Source organism: Trachemys scripta, chromosome 4, assembly GCF_013100865.1.
Source record: "Trachemys scripta elegans isolate TJP31775 chromosome 4, CAS_Tse_1.0, whole genome shotgun sequence".
In the NCBI taxonomy this organism is placed as follows: Eukaryota; Metazoa; Chordata; order Testudines; family Emydidae; genus Trachemys; species Trachemys scripta.
Window position 1 is genome coordinate 142,268,004 of NC_048301.1, and position 21,980 is coordinate 142,289,983.

The window sequence follows — 21,980 nt, forward strand, 5'->3', positions numbered from 1 at the left end:
CCAGAGTGCACTGCTCCGAATACCGTCGCAAGTGTGAACATGCTATTGTGAACACAGGCAGCCGACAGTGTGAACACACAACACTGTTTCCCTTCATCACCCTCTGAGCGGCGCAGTAACTCTGCCATTGTAGACATGCCCTTAGTAACAATACTGTAAAGCAAACGCAACATACTACCAATTTACTATCAGAACAGATGAACACCTAATCAGAAATAGCTAAGCAAGAAATAAAAAGACATGGAATGAGGAGACCCACTTATGTTACAACATACACAGATGTGAACTTACCAGTCCAATTTGTAAAGAAAACAAATTGCAAAGAAATTATGAAAGAATTCAAAAAAGTTTAATTGGCTAGAGAGTAAAATAAATAACAAAGAAAAATGTATAAACTAACCATAACTTTCAAAACCTAAAATTTAACAAACAGAAGATGTGAAGTGCCTTGCTCTGAAATAAACTTCATAAGACAGCCAAGAACTAGTAATGGGAATTAAATCAATTTGTGCTGTAATATATAACAAAAGGCCCACCCCTGCCATCTTTTGAATGCAAAACTTCCACTGACTTCAGTAAAAATATGTGAATTGACCGCGAGCCTTTTACAACTTTACAGTCCTTCACAAACATTAACAAAGTAAACCTCACAACTCACCCAGTACTAGGTAAGTATAGTTTCCCCATATTACAGTTGGTGAAAACACTCAGAGAGATAAGTGACCGTTCCTCAGGGATTCAGACTGAGTAAACTAAAAAGCTAGGTTTAAAACTGAGACGTTCCTGCCTCTCAAACCTCTGCTTAGTCCATTAGACCATACTGCTTTGTAAAAAGTGCCTTATTCATGAAGTTGGAGTTGCAGTCTTTTGATGACACTTCATGTTTTTTATATTTTTAGACAGTCTCTTGTTGTAGGTATATATAGAGAGATCAAAAAACCCCAAACTTCTGTGATTTACCTATCTAACATACTTATATCTCTCTTCTACCATAATATCTGAGCACCTCACAATTTTTAATGTATTTATCCTCACAACACCCCTGTGTGGTAGGGAAATACTATTATCCCCATTTTACAGATGGGGAACTGAAGCACAAGTTATCAAGGTATGTAGGTGTTGTTCTGCTCAATATTACAGAGCCTAGCTGATTTAGAAGCCTAAGGGTACGGCACGGCCCTGCAGTTTGGACTACAGGAGTGTGTCTTGCAGCATGTACTAGAGAGCTGCACTGTAACTCCCATGTGGATGTTGCGGGCGTGAACTAAAAGGTAAGTGGTTTACATTAACATACTCCTCTGCACTAAGTTAATGTGAACCATGTACCTTTTTGTGCCTGCACCATCTGCATGGCGGAGTTACGGCACAGCGTACTAGTGCACATGGCAATTCTCACCCCTGTAGTCTGAACTGTGGGGCCACGCAGGATCTCATTTTCAAAAGTGAAAAGTTAATGGGTCTTACGCTCTGAAGTCAATTGGGCATTGCAATTGTGAGCAGAGCAACACCTAAGTACCTTTAAAAATCTAGGCCAAAGAAACTGAATGACTTGACTAGAATCTGTGGAAGAGCAGAAAATTAAACCTGGGTCTCCCACATCCCATGCTAATGTCCTAATCACTGGATCATCTGTCCTCTGACTCATATCACATCATGATCATATCTAATAGCATAAGAAATGCTAGGAGAAATAGTTTAAGCTACTGAACACAACCACATTACTCTGCTTGAATGACAGATTTTCATACTCGCTACAATCAATTATTTTCCACATTCAAAGTCCATGATACTGAAACTAATATTTTGCCATTATTTTTTTTTTCTCATTTCTTCTTTCACTTATTTTCTCAAGTGGTAGTACTGGAATAGTTAGTGGGCCCAGTAAACCTTCACAATCTTTCTTCAATATCTCTTCTACCTCTTAAAAATATCTTTAAATATTTCCTAGAATTGCAGCTGTCCAGCAGTACTTCTAAGAGTCTCTGCTTACAGAACTGCTAATCAAGCTGAGCAACAGAGAGGTGAGCCAATGAAAAAGGTTGGAAGGACAAGCATTTCAAAGACATATAACAACTTTCCAAAATAAAGACATCTGGCATACACTGTTTCCAACCTAAAATATGAAGAATGCAGTTTCACTTATGCTTACTGTGCCCAGTATTCTGAATCATATGGGCATAGTAGTTCTCACTCTCTTGGAAATAATAAAATCTTTCTAGTTATTGGACAGTATTCCCTGGATGCTTAGACTGTAAGAGCTGTTTGACAATTTTTAAGCTTTATGGTTGCAGAAGACAAATTTGATGTCACCAAAGAAAAATATTTGCATGAAGAAAATTGATTTAATTCTTATGTGCCTAATCTGGACAAAAATAAATGGTATTAATTATTATACAATCAACCCATTTCTATCTAACTCATTTGGTTGAATATTTAATAAAATGCCATTGCAAGGATGCTAAAATAATCTAATCCCTGACAAACAGCATCCTAATACAGAACAATCTTTCCTTACATGTGTTTTCCACATATAATTTTCTTGCCCCCGAAGGCTATGGAACTTCATATTGGTTCCCATTTAAACTACCTGCCTTTTCCTTGTAAAAACTATTAATAAATCCTAAAAATGAAAACTAAGGACTTAATTCTTCAAATACTTAGTACCAGGCATAGTGCTTCCCACTGTGAGTAGACCCAAATAATTCAACAGGATTACTCAAAGTTTTAATTATATAGTTTTCAGCTCCTCCAATTTCAAAGAGAGCTAGACATAGTGCCTACACTATATATCTGAAGCAGAAAAAAAAGCATCTCCTGCAAAACAGGATAAAGCATCATTTTAGGATTGCATATTTATTTTAAGTCAATATTTTATGCACTTAGGTTTGTTTGAAATATATTTCCCACACTCAAAACTGCTAATTATTCTAAGTTATGATTAATCAAGGTATTGTACAGGTTGTCAGTTGGGAACAGCAGAGTAGCAGAAGGGAGATATACTGGCCACTGGATAAGTAGTTTTCTGTTCCCTGAGTGACCAGAGCAGGGGCTGCTCCAGGCTAACAGACCACCTGACTCCAATTAACCTGCTAAGAGTCAGGTGAGGCAGTTAAGCACCTGACTCTAATTAAGGCCCCTCTGATGCTATAAAAGGGCTCACTCCAGTCAAGCCAGGCGGAGCCAGAGGAGAGGAAGTTTGCGTGAGGAACTGGGAGCAAGAGGAGTGCAAGAAGCTGAGAGTGAGTAGGCGTACTGCTGGAGGACTGAGAAGTATAAGCGTTATCAAACATCAGAAGGAAGATCCGGTGGTGAGGACAAAGAAGGTGTTGGGAGGAGGCCATGGGGAAGTAGCCCAGGGAGTTGTAGGTGTCGTGCAACTGTACCAGGAGGCACTCTAAACAGCTGCAGTCCACAGGGCCCTGGGCTGGAACCCGAAGTAGAGGGCGGGCCCGGGTTCCCCCCATACCTCCCAACTCCTGATCAAACACAGGAGGAATTGACCTGGACTATAGCTTCTACCAGAGGGAAAGGTCTCTGGACTGTTTCCTGACCAACAGGGTGAATCTGTGAAGCGAGCAAATCCGCCAATAAGCGCAAGACCCACCAAGGTAGAGGAGGAACTTTGTCACACTGGTGTCAGGGGTGGGATTTGGGGTGCACAGCACGGCGGAAGAAGGAGGGTGATTTAAAAAAAAAAAAAAAAGGGAGGGTTTATTTATTTTTTCACCACAATGGATGACGTAATGCGGGCACTGATACAAGCTACGGCGGCTCAGCAGGAGGCTACCCGTGTCCAGGCAGTGCGGCTGCAGCAAGAGACTAATCGCCTGCTGATGGACCAGACTGCTCAAGACCGAGCTATGTTGCGAGAACTGGTAAGCCAGGTAAAGACCCTTACAGAGCTGAACCGTGGCCATGATGGGATGCAGCTCATACGGGCCAGCCATTGGGTGCAGAAAATGACATGGGATGATGATGTAGAGGCATACCTTCTGGCTTTTGAGAGAACAGCCCTACGGGAGGCCTGGCCTCGACATCAGTGGTCTGGCATCCTTGCCCCATTCCTGTGTCGGGAAGCCCAGAAGGCCTACTATGATCTGCCTGAAGAGACTGCAGCAGACTACCCCCAGCTGAAAGCAGAGATCCTGGCCAGATCTGGGGTAATGACTGCAATGCGGGCCCAGCGGAATCACGAGTGGAGGTACCAGGAAAACAAAACCCCGCGGTCCCAATTGTATGACCTCATCCATCTCGCACGAAAGTGGTTGCGAACTGAGTCCCAAAATCCGGAAGAGATACTAGAAGTTCTGGTCATTGACCAATACATGAGGGGACTACTGCCAGACCTTCGCGCCTAGGTAAGCCAGAACGAACCCTGCACCTACAACGAGGTCGTCGCATTGGTAGAGAGGCGAAGGACCGAGAGGGAGCTCACCCGACCAGTTAAGGAAGAGGCACCCGGGTTAAATTAGCAGCACCAAAGCTCGGGTGACTGGGCCACTAAGAGGGCCCAGGTGGAAAAAGAGGGCGGCTGAAGGCCTATTAGAGGCCACAAAGAGTCAGAGCACTGAGGGAGAAGAGGATCGGAATGTTAGACTGCCCAAACCAAGAGGCCTGGGAACACTTAGGGCTCCATACAGATGTTATGCCTGCGGGGAGTGGGGACACATAGCTGCACAGTGTCCCAATGCTGAGGAGCCTATGCAGTGTAACCTGGGGAACTGGGCAGACTCATGCTCCCTAATCCACCTTGTGGGGGTCTCACTAATCCCACATATGTATACCAGACCAGTGAAACTAAATGGGGTAGAGACCACAGCACTGGTTGATTCAGGGAGTGCTATCACGCTTGTCTCGGGGAAGCTCATGAAGCATAGTCAGCTGCTGTGGGCTAAGCATTCGGGGATAACCTGTGTCCATGGGACAGTTGGTTATTACACTACCATCCCAGTAAAAATCGAGATTCAGGGGAACACTACTGAGGTAGCAGCAGGTGTAGTCCCTAAACTCCCATACCCGGTGCTCATAGGGAGGGACTTCCCAGGGTTTGGAGACTTACTCCCGGTAAGGGGATTGGAGAAAGGGAGAAACCCTGAAGTTAGTGAGGCATCCACAGTAGACTGTCAACCCCCAGTCTTCTGTGAAATATCCCCAGATTTGTTCTCCACTCCCAGACAGGGTAGAAAGACAAAAAGGGAAAGGAGGGCAGCTAAGGCCTTGGGAACCCGAATACTGACCCAAAGCCAGAGGGTCGCTCTCGTAGGTAAGCGGACCTGAGCAGCTGAAAAGGAGGCCACCCAGGAGGGAGAAGCACCACTGTTTGGCGTCCCAAGCTGCCCAACCCCTTGGTGTTGAGCAGGGGGGAGGGATATGTGATAGACCAAGATCAGTTGGGAACAGCAGAGTAGTAGAAGGGAGATATACTGGCCACTGGATAAGTAGTTTTCTGTTCCCTGAGTGACCAGAGCAGGGGCTGCTCCAGGCTAATAGACCACCTGACTCCAATTAATCTGCTAAGAGTCAGGTGAGGCAGTTAAGTACCTGACTCTAATTAAGGCCCCTCTGATGCTATAAAAGGGCTCACTCCAGTCAAGCCAGGCAGAGCCAAAGGAGAGGAAGTTTGTGTGAGGAACTGGGAGCAAGAGATGTGCAAGAAGCTGAGAGTGAGTATGCGTACTGCTGGAGGACTGAGAAGTATAAGTGTTATCAGACATCAGAAGGAAGGTCCGGTGGTGAGGACAAAGAAGGTGTTGGGAGGAGGCCATGGGGAAGTAGCCCAGGGAGTTGTAGGTGTCGTGCAACTGTACCAGGAGGCACTCTAAACAGCTGCAGTCCACAGGGCCCTGGGCTGGAACCCGAAGTAGAGGGCGGGCCCGGGTTCCCCCCATACCTCCCAACTCCTGATCAAACACAGGAGGAATTGACCTGGACTATAGCTTCTACCAGAGGGGAAGCTCTCTGGACTGTTTCCTGACCAACAGGGTGAATCTGTGAAGCGAGCAAATCCACCAATAAGCGCAGGACCCACCATGGTAGAGGAGGAACTTTGTCACAAGGTATATAACCTGGAGTACACACGCTTTTCAGATCCAAGTATCTTTACAACTACTGCCAATCTTTACTTTCAAGGCAGAGAAAAATATTTCTTATGGAAAACTAAAGGGGTAGTTAAAGAAAAAACAGAAGAGAAAATAAAGAATGCCAGCTATGGAATTTTACTTAACTTGAATGACTGTAAATGCTAGCCAAGCAACCATAGCAGCAGAAAATAAACATAATTGAAACAGTTTCTAGATGACACTTGTACATGTTGTAGATTACAACACTGCCCATATGGAGATGATATTTAAACTAATATACAAAATGTAATAAACAGTGTAGAATACTATAAACAAAGTTATCTAATTAACCTTAGTAAAACAGAACATAATACCTACGATAGCAAAGCATCTAAGTATTAACTATTATTGTAATACTTTCGCTACTTATATACTTGGCATAACTTTAAAATCCCTTAGGAGAAACACCCTTACTCAGGGAATGGAAAGAATGTTCTTAAGGACTGTGGAGGAAAAGTATTCTTAAAGTCCATTCCCAAAAGACCACATGATGATGCTGGTAGATAGAGACAAGTGTTTTGAGGATTTAGCTGTGATATGCCCCTCATTAAAAGATATCTGTCCTCCTGTCAATGTGTCCCACAATGTCCAGGCCCTTTTGGATTGCCCGCTATGAGTGGTCATCATATCTTTCATTTCTCTTTTAGCAGATTATGCCATTACTTCTCAGATGCAGATATAGACACAGTGGCACATACTTTTGGCACTTCAAGACTGACCTACTGAACATTGCTCTATCGTGACCTGACCCTGAAGGTCACCTAAAAACTACAGCTGGGTTTATCATGCAATTGCCTGCCTGTTAAGTAAGGCAGACAAGCATGAGAGAGACCAGTCCTCTATTGCATACATTGTCTGCCTATCCAATACGGGGCCATTTCAAAATCCTTGATTCCTTTACTTCAAGCTCTAAATAGGCTAAGGCAAATCCTTCAGAGAGAGTTTTTTGCTTCACACTCCGCCACTGACAATGTTTTGATTGAGAGGCTGAGACAAATAGAGCCCAAAGATCCAGATAAGCACAAGTCTTGCCACTTTGAGCGAATGTTGCCAGATTTCTCTTTTTAGCAAAACTGAGTTGCAAAATGGCTTCAAGCTGGATACTTTAGTAAACAAACCTCTAGCTTTGATTCTTTAAAAACATAACTGGCTTTAATCTATGGCAGGGGTTCTCAAACTTCATTGCACAGTGACCCCCTTCTGACAACAAAAATTACTACATGACCCAGGAGGGGGGACCGAAGCCTGAGTCCGTCTGATTCCCACCTCCCCGAGTGGGGAGTCAAAGTCAAAGCCTGAGCCCCACTGCCCTGGACAGGGTAGGGGTCAAAGCCGAAGCCCAAGGGCTTCAGCCCCAGCCAGGGGGCCTGTACCCTGAGCCCAATCCTTCGGGGTTCGGCTTCAGCCCAAGCCCCAGTTTGAGAACCACTGATCTATGGAGAAGGGCAGAGGGACTTTGTTCCTCTTCCTTGAGGGAACTGATGTACTCTGCAAATATTATTGTGATGGGCACTTTAAAAATATGCCAAGTAATACTGGTTATAAAACATATGGGATTATTATCAGGATATTATACATCTGTTAGCTACAGCAACTCTTTAATGACCTATATAGAAGTTTTGGGAGTGCAAGACATGCAGTATGTGACCTAAATTCTTATGCAGTTAGAAATAAAAGGGAAGGTGTTCTTTAGTAAAAGTGTGTTTTTCTGATGCATTTAAATTATCTAGTGGGAAAGAATTTGGGAAGTGCTGGTGAGATCGAATATCACTTGTTGGAAACTAATGAAGAATCCTTCTGATTTCATTATATATGTGGCATTTTCACAGTTGAAGATCTTCTCATTTAACCTCATTAATGAAATTTCTTAGTCAAAAAAGATCACTGGACACCTCTGTTAGAAAAAAATATAACCACTAAGGAGGAATTCTCAGGATCACTCCAATGATGCTGTGATGCACTGTACCTCAATGTAGTACCCTGTAATCCCCATATTCATCATTCATATGTGGTTGAGATATTTCAGACATGCTCTGTAAGATATCATATGAAAGGCCATGATCTGCTGAAACTTATTGTTCTGTCAAAATATGTATATCGTTATTGTGTATGGAGTTATGAGATTTTGCTATATGGTTGTTATTGAAATGTTGAGAGCTTGGGAAACACTCACTGGTAGCTCTCCAGTGACAATAAAGGTGGTGTGGGTGTGTTAAGTGACCATCATGAGCCATTGACCATCAGGGGAATTGTAAACAAGAGATTTAAAATTCTGTAAGAGACAGTTGAGCACTACACAATGGGGATTGCTCAATGCTGTGACTCAGCATGGCTCAGCGAGATATACCTGGGCCATTATCTTTCCTGGGACATGACTTGAGAGTATAAAATAAGGGACAGTGGCATCATGAGTCCACCTCTTTCCTCCTCCACCTACGCTGAAGGCAACAAGAACACTGGAAAGACAAAGATTTTGAACTGAAGACTGGTCCCAGGCTGAAAAGAAAATTCAGCCTGTGTATTAAGAACTGTAACCTGCCTGCAATATCCAGCGGCGTGAGAAAAGCTGTTTGATTCAAATCTTGCTTAGTCTGAAAGTTTAGGATTTAAAATGCATGTTTACTTTTTATTTTCTTAGGTAACTATCTCTGATCTTTATGCCTACCACTAATAAACACTTAAAATCTATCTTTCTGTAGTTAATAAACTTGTTTTAATGTTTTATCCTTTCCAGTGAGTTTGTCTAAAATGCTTGAGGAATCTGCTCAGATTACAAAGGCTAGTAATCATGTCCACTATCCTTTGACGAAGTGACGAACTACCATATATACTTGTTCATAAGCTGAATATTTTTGGTAAAAAAGTGACACATCAAAGACGGGGGTCGGCTTATAAACGGGTCTACACCAAAATTTGATGATTTTAAACTCTGTGGAATCATTGAATTGAATATCTAATACATTGTTGTTTAGTTTACCTGGGGCGTCTGCAGGCATGGAGCCCCTCAGCTCCCTGTGGCTGCGGTTCGCCGGTCCCAGCCAAGGGGACCTGCGGGATGTGGCACCACGTCTCGCAACTCCCATTGGCTGGGACCGGTGAACTGCAGCCATAGGGAGCTGAGGGGCTCCATGCCTGCAGATGCTCCAAGTAAACAAAACGTCCCAACCTGTCAGCAGCTTACCCTGACGGGCTGGGAGCCAAAGTTTTCCAACCCCTGAAATATAGGGTCAGCTTATGAAAGGGTCACACAGTTTTTGCTATTTTTACCTATNCAGGGAAACACCAGTGCTCAGGATATACTTGTTCATTAGCCCGTTCGTTTATAAGCCAACACCCCTCCCCCCCAAAATGGATAGGTAAAAATAGCAAAAACTGTATGACCCTTTCATAAGCCGACCTTATATTTCAGGGGTTGGAAAACTTTGGCTCCCAGCCCGTCAGGGTAAGCTGCTGACAGGTTGGGACGTTTTGTTTACTTGGAGCATCTGCAGGCATGGAGCCCCTCAGCTCCCTATGGCTGCAGTTCACCGGTCCCAGCCAATGGGAGTTGCGAGACGTGGTGCCACATCCCGCAGGTCCCCTTGGCTGGGACCGGCGAACCGCAGCCACAGGGAGCTGAGGGGCTCCATGCCTGCAGATGCTCCAAGTAAACAAAACGTCCCAACCTGTCAGCAGCTTACCCTGACGGGCTGGGAGCCAAAGTTTTCCAACCCCTGAAATATAAGGTCGGCTTATGAAAGGGTCATACAGTTTTTGCTATTTTTACCTATCCATTTTGGGGGGGAGGGGTGTTGGCTTATAAACGAACGGGCTAATGAACAAGTATATCCTGAGCACTGGTGTTTCCCTGTGTATGATTCATGAGTGGCTTAGAGAGCATTCATGTAACTAAGCTGGGTATGTCCCTGAATGATGTTGACTGAGTGACCACAGAACCTTGAAAGGTTTGCTTCTTGTCACTAGCAAAGCATCATGGAGGAGTGTTAAGGGGCACAGAGATCCCACAGTTCAATGTTGTACCACGGGAATCCCATCATAGATCCATCTATAAATGCTTTGGTGAGAAATCACTTTATACATCTTGATTTTATAGCTCCTTTGTATAAAGGAGCGTAACATGTCTTCTTAAAAAGTTATCCTTTCCACCCATTAGCTGATAAAGGAAATCAGCTAAACGTCACTATATATATATTAAGAAGAAAAAAAATGTTCCAAAACCCAAGGTGGGTGGACAAAGAGGGACACACTTAAATTATGAATCACTATTATTTATTATTTGTGTTAGCATAGCACTTACGAGTCCTAGTCATGGACCGGACGCCATTTTGCTAAACGTTGTACAAACACAGAGCAAAAAGATTGTCCCTGCGCCAAGATGTCTTCAGTTTGAAAAAAAAAAAAAATAGTGATGGTTTTCCACATGTGGAGCAACAAATGTTATCGATTACATCTCTACCTAACTGTATAAATGTCTGAAAAAGAATCAGAAAATCTTGCAAATTGGCCAAGTTTGCTACTAAGAAATGGATGGCTCCACTTCATGTTTTAAAAAAGTATGGAGATACTCAGAAAAGAGACCTTCTTACTCAATATGTCTGTTCCCTCTGCATATTCTAAGTTAGATGTGCTCACTTCAGTGATAAAGAGTGGTTACTTACAATATAGTAAGTGTGGTTCTTCAAATGGTGGATCCTAGTCTACCTCTTGTTTTGAGAATTTGAGGAGAGGGCATTTACAACAACACTGTTCCTCTAGTCTCTTCTGACTATTAAGCCCTGCTCCAATGACTCAAAAAGGCCATGCGTCTTAATCCTCCCCTTGCTGATAGAATATCATAGCTCCAAACTAAGACGGCCTGCAAATACTGTCAAACTTTTGTCACCATGTTATTCTTAGATAAGAAACATTCATGAAACCTTTACAGTATTTTAGCAATTAGTTCAGAAGACTTCAGCAAAAAATTTACATTCAAAGGCTGCACCTGAATGCCTAGTATTTAACATCTACAGACTACATAGGATGAGCGCAAAAGTAACAATACTTTAAAAAAAAATGATATTGGGTGACTCCAATCAGAAAAGGTTTAAGAATGCTATTAAAATGTGCCAGGTAGCTTCAAATGCTATTGCTTCAGAAGGCCAGACAAATAAAAAAAAGTCCTAGCAGAAAACAGTGTGTGCGTAAAATAATTTCACTATTTACATAGTATGCCTTCAAAAAAAAAAAAAAGCTAATTTAGTGGGTGTCGCTTGGAGTACTAACAATTTGTTTTGGTCAGTTCTGGACAGTTTTACTAATTTTGTTTTTATTTCTCTAACAGCCCATAAATAACTGGGCCAGGAATATTTCTGAAGGGCCAAACTCATGTCCCCACCACAAAAGCTGGGTAAATGAATGTTACGAGGGGGATATACAGGAAGATGTGGGAAGAAAAGGAATCCTTCATAACCCAGAGATAGGGCATGAATCAGTTTTGTAGCCAGTCTGTGGCTGCTGCTGAAACCTCTGAGTCACAGCACACTATGTTCCTCCTACAGAGACCACTGGCCCAGATCATTTGCATGGTTTGTCAGTCCACTGGCTACATCTTTTCCCTCTCCTCAGCCAGGAACTTGAGATACAGATTCTCCTAGGCAATATTCTACATCCTGTCCCTCTCATGAAGCAGAACTGTGGTGGATTTGCCCCTGAGAACATATTTGCATGAGACTAAGACAGAGGTGGGCAAACTACAGCCCAGGGGCTGCATCCGGCCCTCCAGATTTTTTAATGCGGCCCTCAAGCTCCCGCCGGGAAGCAGGGTTGGGGGCTTGCGCCGCTCCACGTGGCTCCTGGAAGCAGTGGCATGTCCCCCCTCCGGTTTGTACGGGTAGGGGCAGCCAGGGGGCTCTGCATGCTGCCCTTGCCCCAAGTGCCGCCCCCACAGCTCCCATTGGCCTGGGAGGCACCTCCGGACAGCACCTGTGGACGGAGCAGCACACAGAGCTGCCTGGCCACACCCCTGTGTAAGAGCCGGAGGGGGGACATGCCACTGCTTCTGGGAGCTGCTTGAGGTAAGCGCCACCCAGAGCCTGCACACTTGAACCCCTCCCGGACCCCAACCCACTGCCTCAGCCCTGATCCCCCTCCCGCCCTCCGAATCCCTCGGTCCCAGCCTGGAGCACCCACCCCTGCACCCCGAATCCCTCATTCACAGCCCCACTATAGAGCCCACTCCCCCACCTGGAGCCCTTACCTCCTCCCACACCCCAACCCCCAATTTTGTGAGCATTCATAGCCCACCATACAATTTCCATACACAGATGTGCCCTCGGGCCAAAAAATTTGCCCACCCCTGGGCTAGGATGTCTAAAAAACCCTTATTTATATAAACAATGGGTGTTCTTACCGCTCTTCTGGTAGTTTTAATAAAGTCAGCATTACAGAAAAACAATTCAACAAAGTAATTACACATACAAAATCTTATGTAAAACATGAATAAGCACAGTCCTACACACATACCTGTCAGCTGAACAGACATCACCTCATAACTGCTTAAAGAACCTCAATCTCTTCAAACTTGGAAAAAGTCATATTACTCAAACACAGCTATTTTCATGTAATTACTTCCATATTCCAAGCGAATGGAACTATTTAGACAGGTTTATGAGCTGATCTTGCTTTTGAGTGACAGACAAATGCACAGGAGGAGGCCTATGTGTTTTGCCAACCACTTTTCATTGCGTTGGCATAAAAACTGCTTGATAAAGGAAATAAACAGCCTCATTGTGGTAATTATACTCTATCTTATGCATACTGGAAAAAAAACTTGCCATCTTATGTATAGGAAACAGAACATCTCAGGGTTAGGGAAAGCAATAATAATTATTTAATTAATTATTGATAAAATCACTGTTATCTAGATTTGGTTCATTTTGACCAACTCTGCTTTTCTAAAATAACATTACTGATATTTGGACACACGGCCATGGAACTTTCACTGCTTTAAAAATGTTCAGACTGTTAACTTAGACCCTGAAAAGCACACAGTTCTAAGAAGAAATATAAATATTAATAAATCCCATGTTGACCATAAATAACAAATTCAAAGCTAGGCTTTCACCTTGGGGCCTATTAGGAACATTCAATATCAGCATGAGTCTAAGATGTGGTGAGTTTTTACTATGAAAGATACAGTGGATCATACAGTCATACACAGTTCATATTCAAATAATCAATGTACACATCTATAGCTATTTAAATTTATTATAAATTGAAAGTAAAAGCCATACTATTTTTAGTGTAACAAATTATATACATTACAGAATGGTACCATGCCCTAAATTATGGGGCTGTATTCTTTGTTTTCTTTTAATCTACATGACAATACAGATGCTATAATCTTTCTGAATTTCTTCTCATTACACCATAATGTACAATACATACCATAAAAAGTTAATATTAAAACACGGAGAAACATCTTTAAAACAACTAGCCAGATGAATTAAAATGAGCAAATTTGCTTGCCCCTTTGTTTTAAGAACAGAAACCTGTAATGAGCTGATATTCAAAGATCTTTCTTTTACATTTTGCAATGTAATTCTTAGAACTTTAATGGTTTAAAGGAAAAAAGGTTAGAGATCTAAATTACCCACAGCAAACATTATCACACTCTAAAAATGTAAAATATTTTAAACATATTCAGATGTTAGGCTGAAACCTTGCAGACTTTTAGATCAGACCTACAATTTCTGACAAGTACATGCCACGACATAGGCAGACCAAATAGTTCAAATGAAGGCCAAAATGATCTACACGGTTTATTTTATTTTAGTTTGGTTGGAATAGGCTGGTCAGACTTTGGCTATGGAATACTTAAAAAAAAAAATCATTAGGATCATCGCAAAAGCAAGCTAAAAACAGCTGTAGGGAGTACCTCTGACACTAAAATCTCATCACTGACAAGCATGAATACCAGTCCCCCAACCACTTTTACTGGTTAACTGAAACCAAATTAAAGCTGTCATCTTTACAAGGGAGTCAGAATTTTCTCTCTAGCCAATAAATAACTTTTTGCTATGTAACATACAATATCATTAATTAGATAAAATAAACTATTACTGTTAAAATTGTCTTTGGCACATGAGACAAGTGAATCCATTTCTGTACTGATTGTCTATAGTGAAAGGGGACTCTAACTGATATTGTACCAATCAATTGGCACCACTCACTGGATAATGGATGGTCTATGCTTTTGTCCATATTGGTGGCACTTCTCAGAACCACTAGATTTCACCGTGCAAAATGTCAGTAAACAACACTCAAGCTAAGGTTCTCAACAGAAATAGGATAAAATAGACAGATCCTGGGCTTCAAATCAATTGAAACAATTTTAAAAGGCAATTTCTTTAAGGATGGCAATATGCTTAATGGAATAATTAATATTTTTCAAAAGAAAACAAAAAATTGATCATATTACAGTATGAATGGAAAGGAGATTTAACACTATGGTACTGAATAGATGTACTTGGCCAGAGCAACATGGATCTTGGCTTGTTATCTTTTCAACTCTAAAGGTCTCAGAACTCTATGGACAGGTAACACTTGTTAAATCTACTACACTGCATTGTCCCCGATCAAACTCTGTTTTGTTTCCCCACCATCACAATCAATGCTGTTTTAAAATAACCAAGGAGGAATGGGAAAGGAGGCCAAAAGAAGCATAAAATACCTGTAAAGTACAGTTCATCATCCGCACTATGTAATCAAACTGCTGGTGGTCCAGTATTGCCCGATTTTGCTGAACATGCAGGCTTAGCTCCTGTGTGAGGCACTGTCGAGCTGCCTTTCCTTTTAGTGCCCTCAACGCAGCGGGCAGAGTCTGCAGAGAAGAAATCCTAACCTCATTAAAATGATCTGAAATGTCACTGAAATACTGGCAGTCTTTAATTCTTTGTCAAGACACTTCAAATAAGAACAGTAAATTAAAAGTCCAAATGAATCCAGAGCCAGAACATCAAATTCTCATGATAACTGATTTTTTGCTAAACGAGGCATTGACATTCAAGCTCTGATTGCTCTTTTTATATACACCATTAATCAACTGCAGAAATTTTCTGCTAAATCTCGAAGTGGGGAAAAATGAATACAGATAAGTAACAAAACGAATATGAAATCAGTCAGAAGATTATTGTGCATGAGAGTGAGGGCTCTCTGTCACTCTGGTAGAGACAGAACATATGATGGGCTAGGTCCTGAGAATCTGTCCTGATATATAGTGAATTATAAAGTTTTTCAGCATGAGATTGGGATGGACACATTATTCACAAGCAGTGGAGCCACTAGTATGTTATGCGGATCATCCCAAACAAGTGCCAATAAAATCTTTATACCATGCCATGATTTATTCTAAATAAACTACATATTTTATGGAAAAACTATTTTAAAAATACTTGGAAAAATTATTACAAATTTTATTGGGATTCTTTCATACCCCTCCACTACTAAAGCCAAGTGACTTAGTACATGAACTCATCTATACAGGTCTCCATGGAGAGCAAATTTATAGCTAAATTTTAGAAATCTCTACAAATTTCCTAAAATAACTTTTCCAGACATAATATCTAGAATTCACTTCTAATATATGTCATTTTACAGCCTTGGTGAGTTCTGACATAATTAAACTACGTTCCTATTTCAGGATTGAATACTGTCTGGCATGAACCACAGATCTGTGAAATTTGAAAGGCAACTTCCTCCAAATCTAATGAGTGGGGGAGAAATAACATTTCTGGATCAACTTTTCCCCCTCCCTTTAAATGCAGACACTAGAAGTTGCTCAGAGGTTTTGAGTGTTGGAAATAGTCTCAAAAGAGGTGGATTTGTGGGCACAATGCAGGTGAGACAAAGACACTTAAGAATTCATTTTATCACATGGATTTCACCACTATATATGTGATATATGTACAAAACTGGAAAAAAAATAGTAGAATTAAAGCTCTCATTTGTTTTCTGAATCAAGCTGACAATCCACTTGGTTTTCTGGCCTGAGCTTTTTGTTGTAAAAAATAAATAAATAAATGATATGCTGTTGAATTTAATAGTTGTAAAATTAAAAGCTGGCCATATCTGAAAGGCAGAAGTAATAAAACTATCAAGGACAACAATTGTGGCAAGTTACTAGTGGATTTTACTAAAAATGAGTCAAATAGTTAAGCACTGTCCTGTGTTCTATACATTGTACTAAATTCTGTTATCACTTTTAAAACAGACAAGAAATTAACTTAGTTGAAAAGTTCAATAGAGCACCTGTTGGCAAACAATGAGATTAAATGACTATGCCTATATTTTGTTTACATTCCTCACAACTGGAACAATTAGGCTGAAACTCTCAATTATCTTTTTTGTAAACCCATATGGAAAATAATATGTGATGAATAATCTCTGGATGGTTAGCCAAAAATTGAATGATCATACTGAACATTAAAAACAGGTCTTCAGAGGGAGCAATTGCGCACTACCATATGGTACTGTATTTAGACAATTTGGTGGTTATACTGCTTACCATTATCACACATTTAAATGACTGAACAGATAATGAACATTAAAATACACAACAAGAAATGTGACAGGGTTTGAGAGGAGGTCACTCAGTCACTTACCATGTGCTAGTTTAACTTGGAGGCAGTAAATGCTTATTTAGGAGAGTTAACTTTATTATTATTATTACCTTTTCAGTCTCCAAATTTTTATTTTCAAATATGAATGAGATGCAGTTTCTAACAACTTCCAGCCTCTGTGCACTGTTGAAAACTGTACTGGCCTTTTCCATTATGGAAACTAACAAAGAAAGAGAAGTACACACAAATGTAAAACAGTTTCTCTGTAAAAGCCACAAATAGTAATTAGACAGTACTTTTAGAAAAATCCTAACATGGCTTCAAATCTAAATTTTATTTTGCTAAGTTGTTTGTCATTATTAGGCTTATATGAGAAGGAATTTACAAACTGTTAAGTAGCCTTTAAAAACAAGTTCTTGCTCAGTCTTGCTTTTTTTCAGTTACCCTTATGCAGGACAGCCTGCCGCTGGCTTGCTGGTGGTCGTGCTCTGAATTTTAAGTGGAGTATTTATTTGCTTGTTTTGGTTGTCTGTTTCATATAGACAACCAGACTCCAACCTGTAAAACTAAATTAATGGTATTAACATACTAATTGAGTCTGGATTTCAAGATCACTATCTTAATCAATATGGCATGAAAAAAGTGAATTCTATGACCCTGTCATTTATTTTCATCTTACTGTACAGGGATGGAAATCACAGTTACATGAGTACAACAGTATTTCTTTTTTTTTAATTTCTGCCCTTCCTGGCTCCTCGTCTTAATCGCTCTTCTTTGGTTTGTCCACACACACAGATTAATGTTGGAGTCGCTACCAGGCCAGTTGATAATGAATTAGTGTAGAACCTTTCTTCGGCTCCATCTCACAATGCTAACCATACTTTTTTTTTTACACTCACCAAACTCAATATTACAGAAACACTTCAAATTTCTGTTTGTAATTTCACTTTCCTGAAGTTATACTCTCTCTCTGACAACCTCTGTTATGCATGCTTTGCATCTTTATTTTGCCTTGCTGCAAAAGTGTACAACCATATCAGTTATCTCTCCTAAGTTTTAAATCCAACAAACTGCAGTGGCTAATTAAAATAGGTCTTATTTTTTAGCCAGCTGTAGGTTAAACAACTGCATAGTTCCATATTTGCCTAGTTTTTAAAGAAACAAAACACAAAGCATTTATTAAATAAATTGATAGTTCACTATCCATTACTTCTGTTATCATGTACACCGAAACAAGTGTAAAGCAGACACTCAAGTCTTGCATGCAACCTGATGTATCTCATTCTTCTACTAAAACAAAGGGGGTAATTCATTTTCACATGAGGATTCTTACACTCAAAAATGTGCAAATCAATGAACCATGACAAATTTCAGGTAGCCAGATTTTTCTGTTGACAGTCCAATGAACATTGTGTGTATTGTGCTAAGAACCATCCTTTTTGATAACCTGATTAAATAATACATGGTTTCTTAAAATAGAGGAACCTAGAGCTGTTTCAAAGAATTTACAAAACTGGATCCTCCATAATAAAAATCCTCAGAAGAATCAAGCATTTAAATGATCTTCTGACTTGAAAAGCAAGTTTACAACCCGGTTCTCCTATCTAGAATTTGCTGAATTCTAGAGATTATTTGATAGATCTAGCATTCTCTTGCTCTTGCTTTCCCTCTCCCCCTCCACCTTCCCCCCATCAAAAATAGAGAGAACGCCATGGATATGAGAGCAGAATATGCCTTTCCCCCCCACACACACACACACATAAGAGCTCCTATGTGTGCTGACATAGCCAACATGAGGAAAGGGAATTAATATTAAAAAGGTGTACACTGGAAAATCTACAGTTCAATCAGATAAAGGCAAGTTCCTCATTTCTTTGGGAAACTTTCTACCTGGATTTGTTCTGAGAAAGTTTATAATACCTAGCTCCTATTAAAAAAGGTATTGAAATGGCACATTGATCTTACATTAATTCTGAAACCAACCCACTACATAAGTGCTGAATTGGGAACAACAAATTTGATATATTAATGATATGTTCAATTCATTACGATAGGAATTCCCTTCTTGCCTTCCCTCATCTCTCAGTAAAACACCCCATTAAAACACATTTTAATTAAAGTAGATGTTTTCACTCATGCTAATATGGATTTATAAATATACGGCAGATAACAATGCAACATACCAACAGGCGGACCAGCAGGAACCACACACTTTTTTTCTACCCGAGTAGCCGGTGGTGCACTTTGGTTCTTAGCCAGGCCTTCTTGAATTAGCTCCTTAACCCGGCTGTCATTAATTTTGGGGAAAGGAAGGATATGAACTCGTAAATGGGATCCCTCCGTGGGCCGTGGAACTTTCTGGAATGCCATGTGAGGATTTGGATTCTCCTGCAACCAAACAACATAACATCTTACACTAAAATAGTTATTTTATATTAACACTTCATATAGAAGCAGCACAATATCTTGGAACACAGACAAATAAAGACTAGTCACACAATAGGTGAAGTTGGCAGGTGCTCCCCGCTACTGAAAAAGGCCTTAGTCTTTGTAACAGCACCAGAACATTTTAGCATTACAATAATCTTTGCACAAGCACAAAAAATTCTTCTACATTTTTCAGGCATTGAATATTTGGCTTGTTGAAAAAGTGTAAAGCCCAATTTCATGGACAATTTGTGTGCCCCTTATGCTTAAAGAATAAAAACTCTACGTACTCAAAATGTTATGTTCCAAATTCTCATCAATCCAATCCCCTTAACTGTAACTTTATCAACTTCACTTTTATGATTTTAAAGGATTTTATGAACAGTTTAATTCCTGGGTAAGCTCATATGATGTTGAAATGACAGAGAAATGTCACAGTATGCTCCTCAGCCACACAATTTACAAAATGAGTTTTGTTGGCATTCAAAGCAACTCAGAGGAGAAAGGGAGAAAATGGAAATGATTGCTTAAATTAAGCCAGATAAACTTAACTTAGTGCACAACTGACACTTAGCTGGTAGGTAACCAAAACAGCCAACCCTTTCACTATTGGAAAGGTTAGAGGAGTGGTGTGATACACAGTCATTTCACTAGGTTGAGTAGCTGAAATATATAAATGTCTCCAGCCACACAGACACCATAATAATGAACACAAAATAAGAATTTAATAGAGTAATTTCTTAGTCATAGAGTAAGAATGCACAAAACCTTGTTCTATCTGTATTAATTACAAGATACATAATTTTTGGAAGGAATTCAATTAGAATTTCACCCTCGGTATAAGTTTCAGGTTTCCTCTGCCCTCTTGCAGCACAACAGAGCAGTGATAGCATATTGAATCTTTCTGGAAATCCAAGGGATTTTCTGTTTGTCCAATCAAGTCTACATCATTATAGCAAGGGCAAATGAAAGTGTTAAGTGATCTTCTGCATGACTGGTTACATATATGTTGTTTATAACATATTTCTCTCCTCTGAGCAAGGAAGAACTAGTGTGTTCCTTGCATGTTCACGGAAATTTCTAGAATAGTGTCTGCGGCAGACAATATATAAATTAGAGCATTAGAAAGGGGAGTGCTTTGGGAACATCAATATGAGGACTTTGATGAGAGAGTTCTTTTGGTTTATGGTACAAAACTATCTGGTTTCTGTCCATTATGTTGCAGAGACTGGATTTTCCTTGCTTCTTTCATGCCCAGGTCTAGCATAGTTTCTCTACACAGTCAGGAGAAGGAGTATTTCAAGAGCACAATATATAAATATAAGATTCACAAAGTGAAAATGCAGTTTTGTGTACCACACTTTACCAGGTTTCCATCAGTGGGCATGTCTCTGTAGCTACTAAACTCCTGCCTGAAGAGAAGCTCAATATGGCTCTATAGCTCACTGTATTCACTAGACACAACTTGGAGGATATGGACAAAAAATCAACTAGAAGAAGAAAAGAAGGGCCAAAACCACAACAGCAAAACAGATATGTAACAGGGAGTTGGGACATAGGGTCTTTGAATCAGAGAAATGGAAAAGTTCAGAGGTCATCTTGTATGCAGTACAGTTGTAGCCATATGGGTCGCAAGATATTAGAGACACAAGGTGGGTGAGGTAATATCTTTTATTGGACCAATTTGGACAATCTTGTCCAGGGCCGCCCAGGGGCGGCAAGTGGGGCAATTTGCTCCAGGCCCCGGACCCTGCAGGGGCCCCGCAAGCCCTGGCCCGGCGGCAGTCCGGGTCTTCGGCGGCATTTAGGCGGCGGGGGGTCCTTCAGTCCTGCTGAAGACGCGGAGCGACTGAAGTGCCCCTGGCTGCTGAAATCCCGGACCGCCACCGGTGGGTACAAGAGCCGCTGCTCCCCCGCTTTGCCCCAGGCCCTCTGAATCCTCTGGGTGGCCCTGATCTTGCCTCTCTCACCAACAGAAGTTGGTCCAATAAAAGAGATGATCTTACCCACCATGTCTCTATACAGGTCATCTTGTCTATTCAATGGAAATTAATGTAGTATGGTTCCCTAAAGAATATTCTCCAAGGTTTTTGCTTTTTTCAGTTTTAAATAACTTAAGAGATTAGGACTTCCATTATTCCTTTTGGAAGGCTATTTCACAGTGTAACAGATATTACCATTAACAAATATTTTGTGATATTCACCCTAAATTTTCCTTTCCTCATATTTTTACATTACTCTTATAGTTACTTATTTATCCATTTTTGTTTATAAAAGTGCCTAAAGTTTCTGAGCATTGTACAAAGTGTTAAGAAGACATCTGTACTGCTGCAAAACTATGGGTTTCCGATCACTAAAATCAACCTTAATTAAGCAAAAGCATGGAAGAAGAGAGAGAGAGAGAGAGAGAGAGAGAGAGGCCTTACACCATGTCTTAAAAATGTACAGATCCTGGATCTGATGCGGGAAAAAAACAAATTCTCCATACTAAGAATGCCCTGGGGAGAGAGACTATCTTCCTTATGCCTCCAATATAGATATGGCAAAGAACCTTAAAATCCCTCTAGGCTGAAATCAGACTTGGTGCGTAATTTTCACCACTGGAGTCTCACCTTCATCCCAGATAGTTCATAGTTCTTCTTTTGCAGATAATTTGAATATCAAAATAATCTTTGAGGATGACATATAGGGAGCGAACGCTGAGGATACTGATAGGCATGGACATCAGCAGTAGCGTATTTACCCTTAGAAAACTAAATAGTACCATCAGGTCATTCAGTCTTCCTGAGTAGACCAGTAAAATAAGTCTTCTGCCATGATGGGGGCAAAAGTAAGT

At 40.7% G+C, this 21,980-nt stretch overlaps 1 protein-coding gene across 1 annotated transcript in view; it reads right to left on the reverse strand.

Annotated features, from left to right (window-relative positions):
• Positions 1-14,660: 14,660 nt before the first annotated feature.
• Positions 14,661-21,980, reverse strand: part of LOC117876622 (myotubularin-related protein 13-like) — a gene marked incomplete at its 5' end in the record, with an annotated part of 40,736 nt that continues 33,416 nt past the window's right edge. Inside the window, 3 exons of the mRNA XM_034768874.1 lie at positions 14,661-14,979; positions 16,828-16,937; positions 18,901-19,105. Of these exons, the coding sequence (XP_034624765.1) occupies positions 14,767-14,979; positions 16,828-16,937; positions 18,901-19,105 (528 nt within the window). The remainder of the gene's footprint in view (positions 14,980-16,827; positions 16,938-18,900; positions 19,106-21,980) is intronic.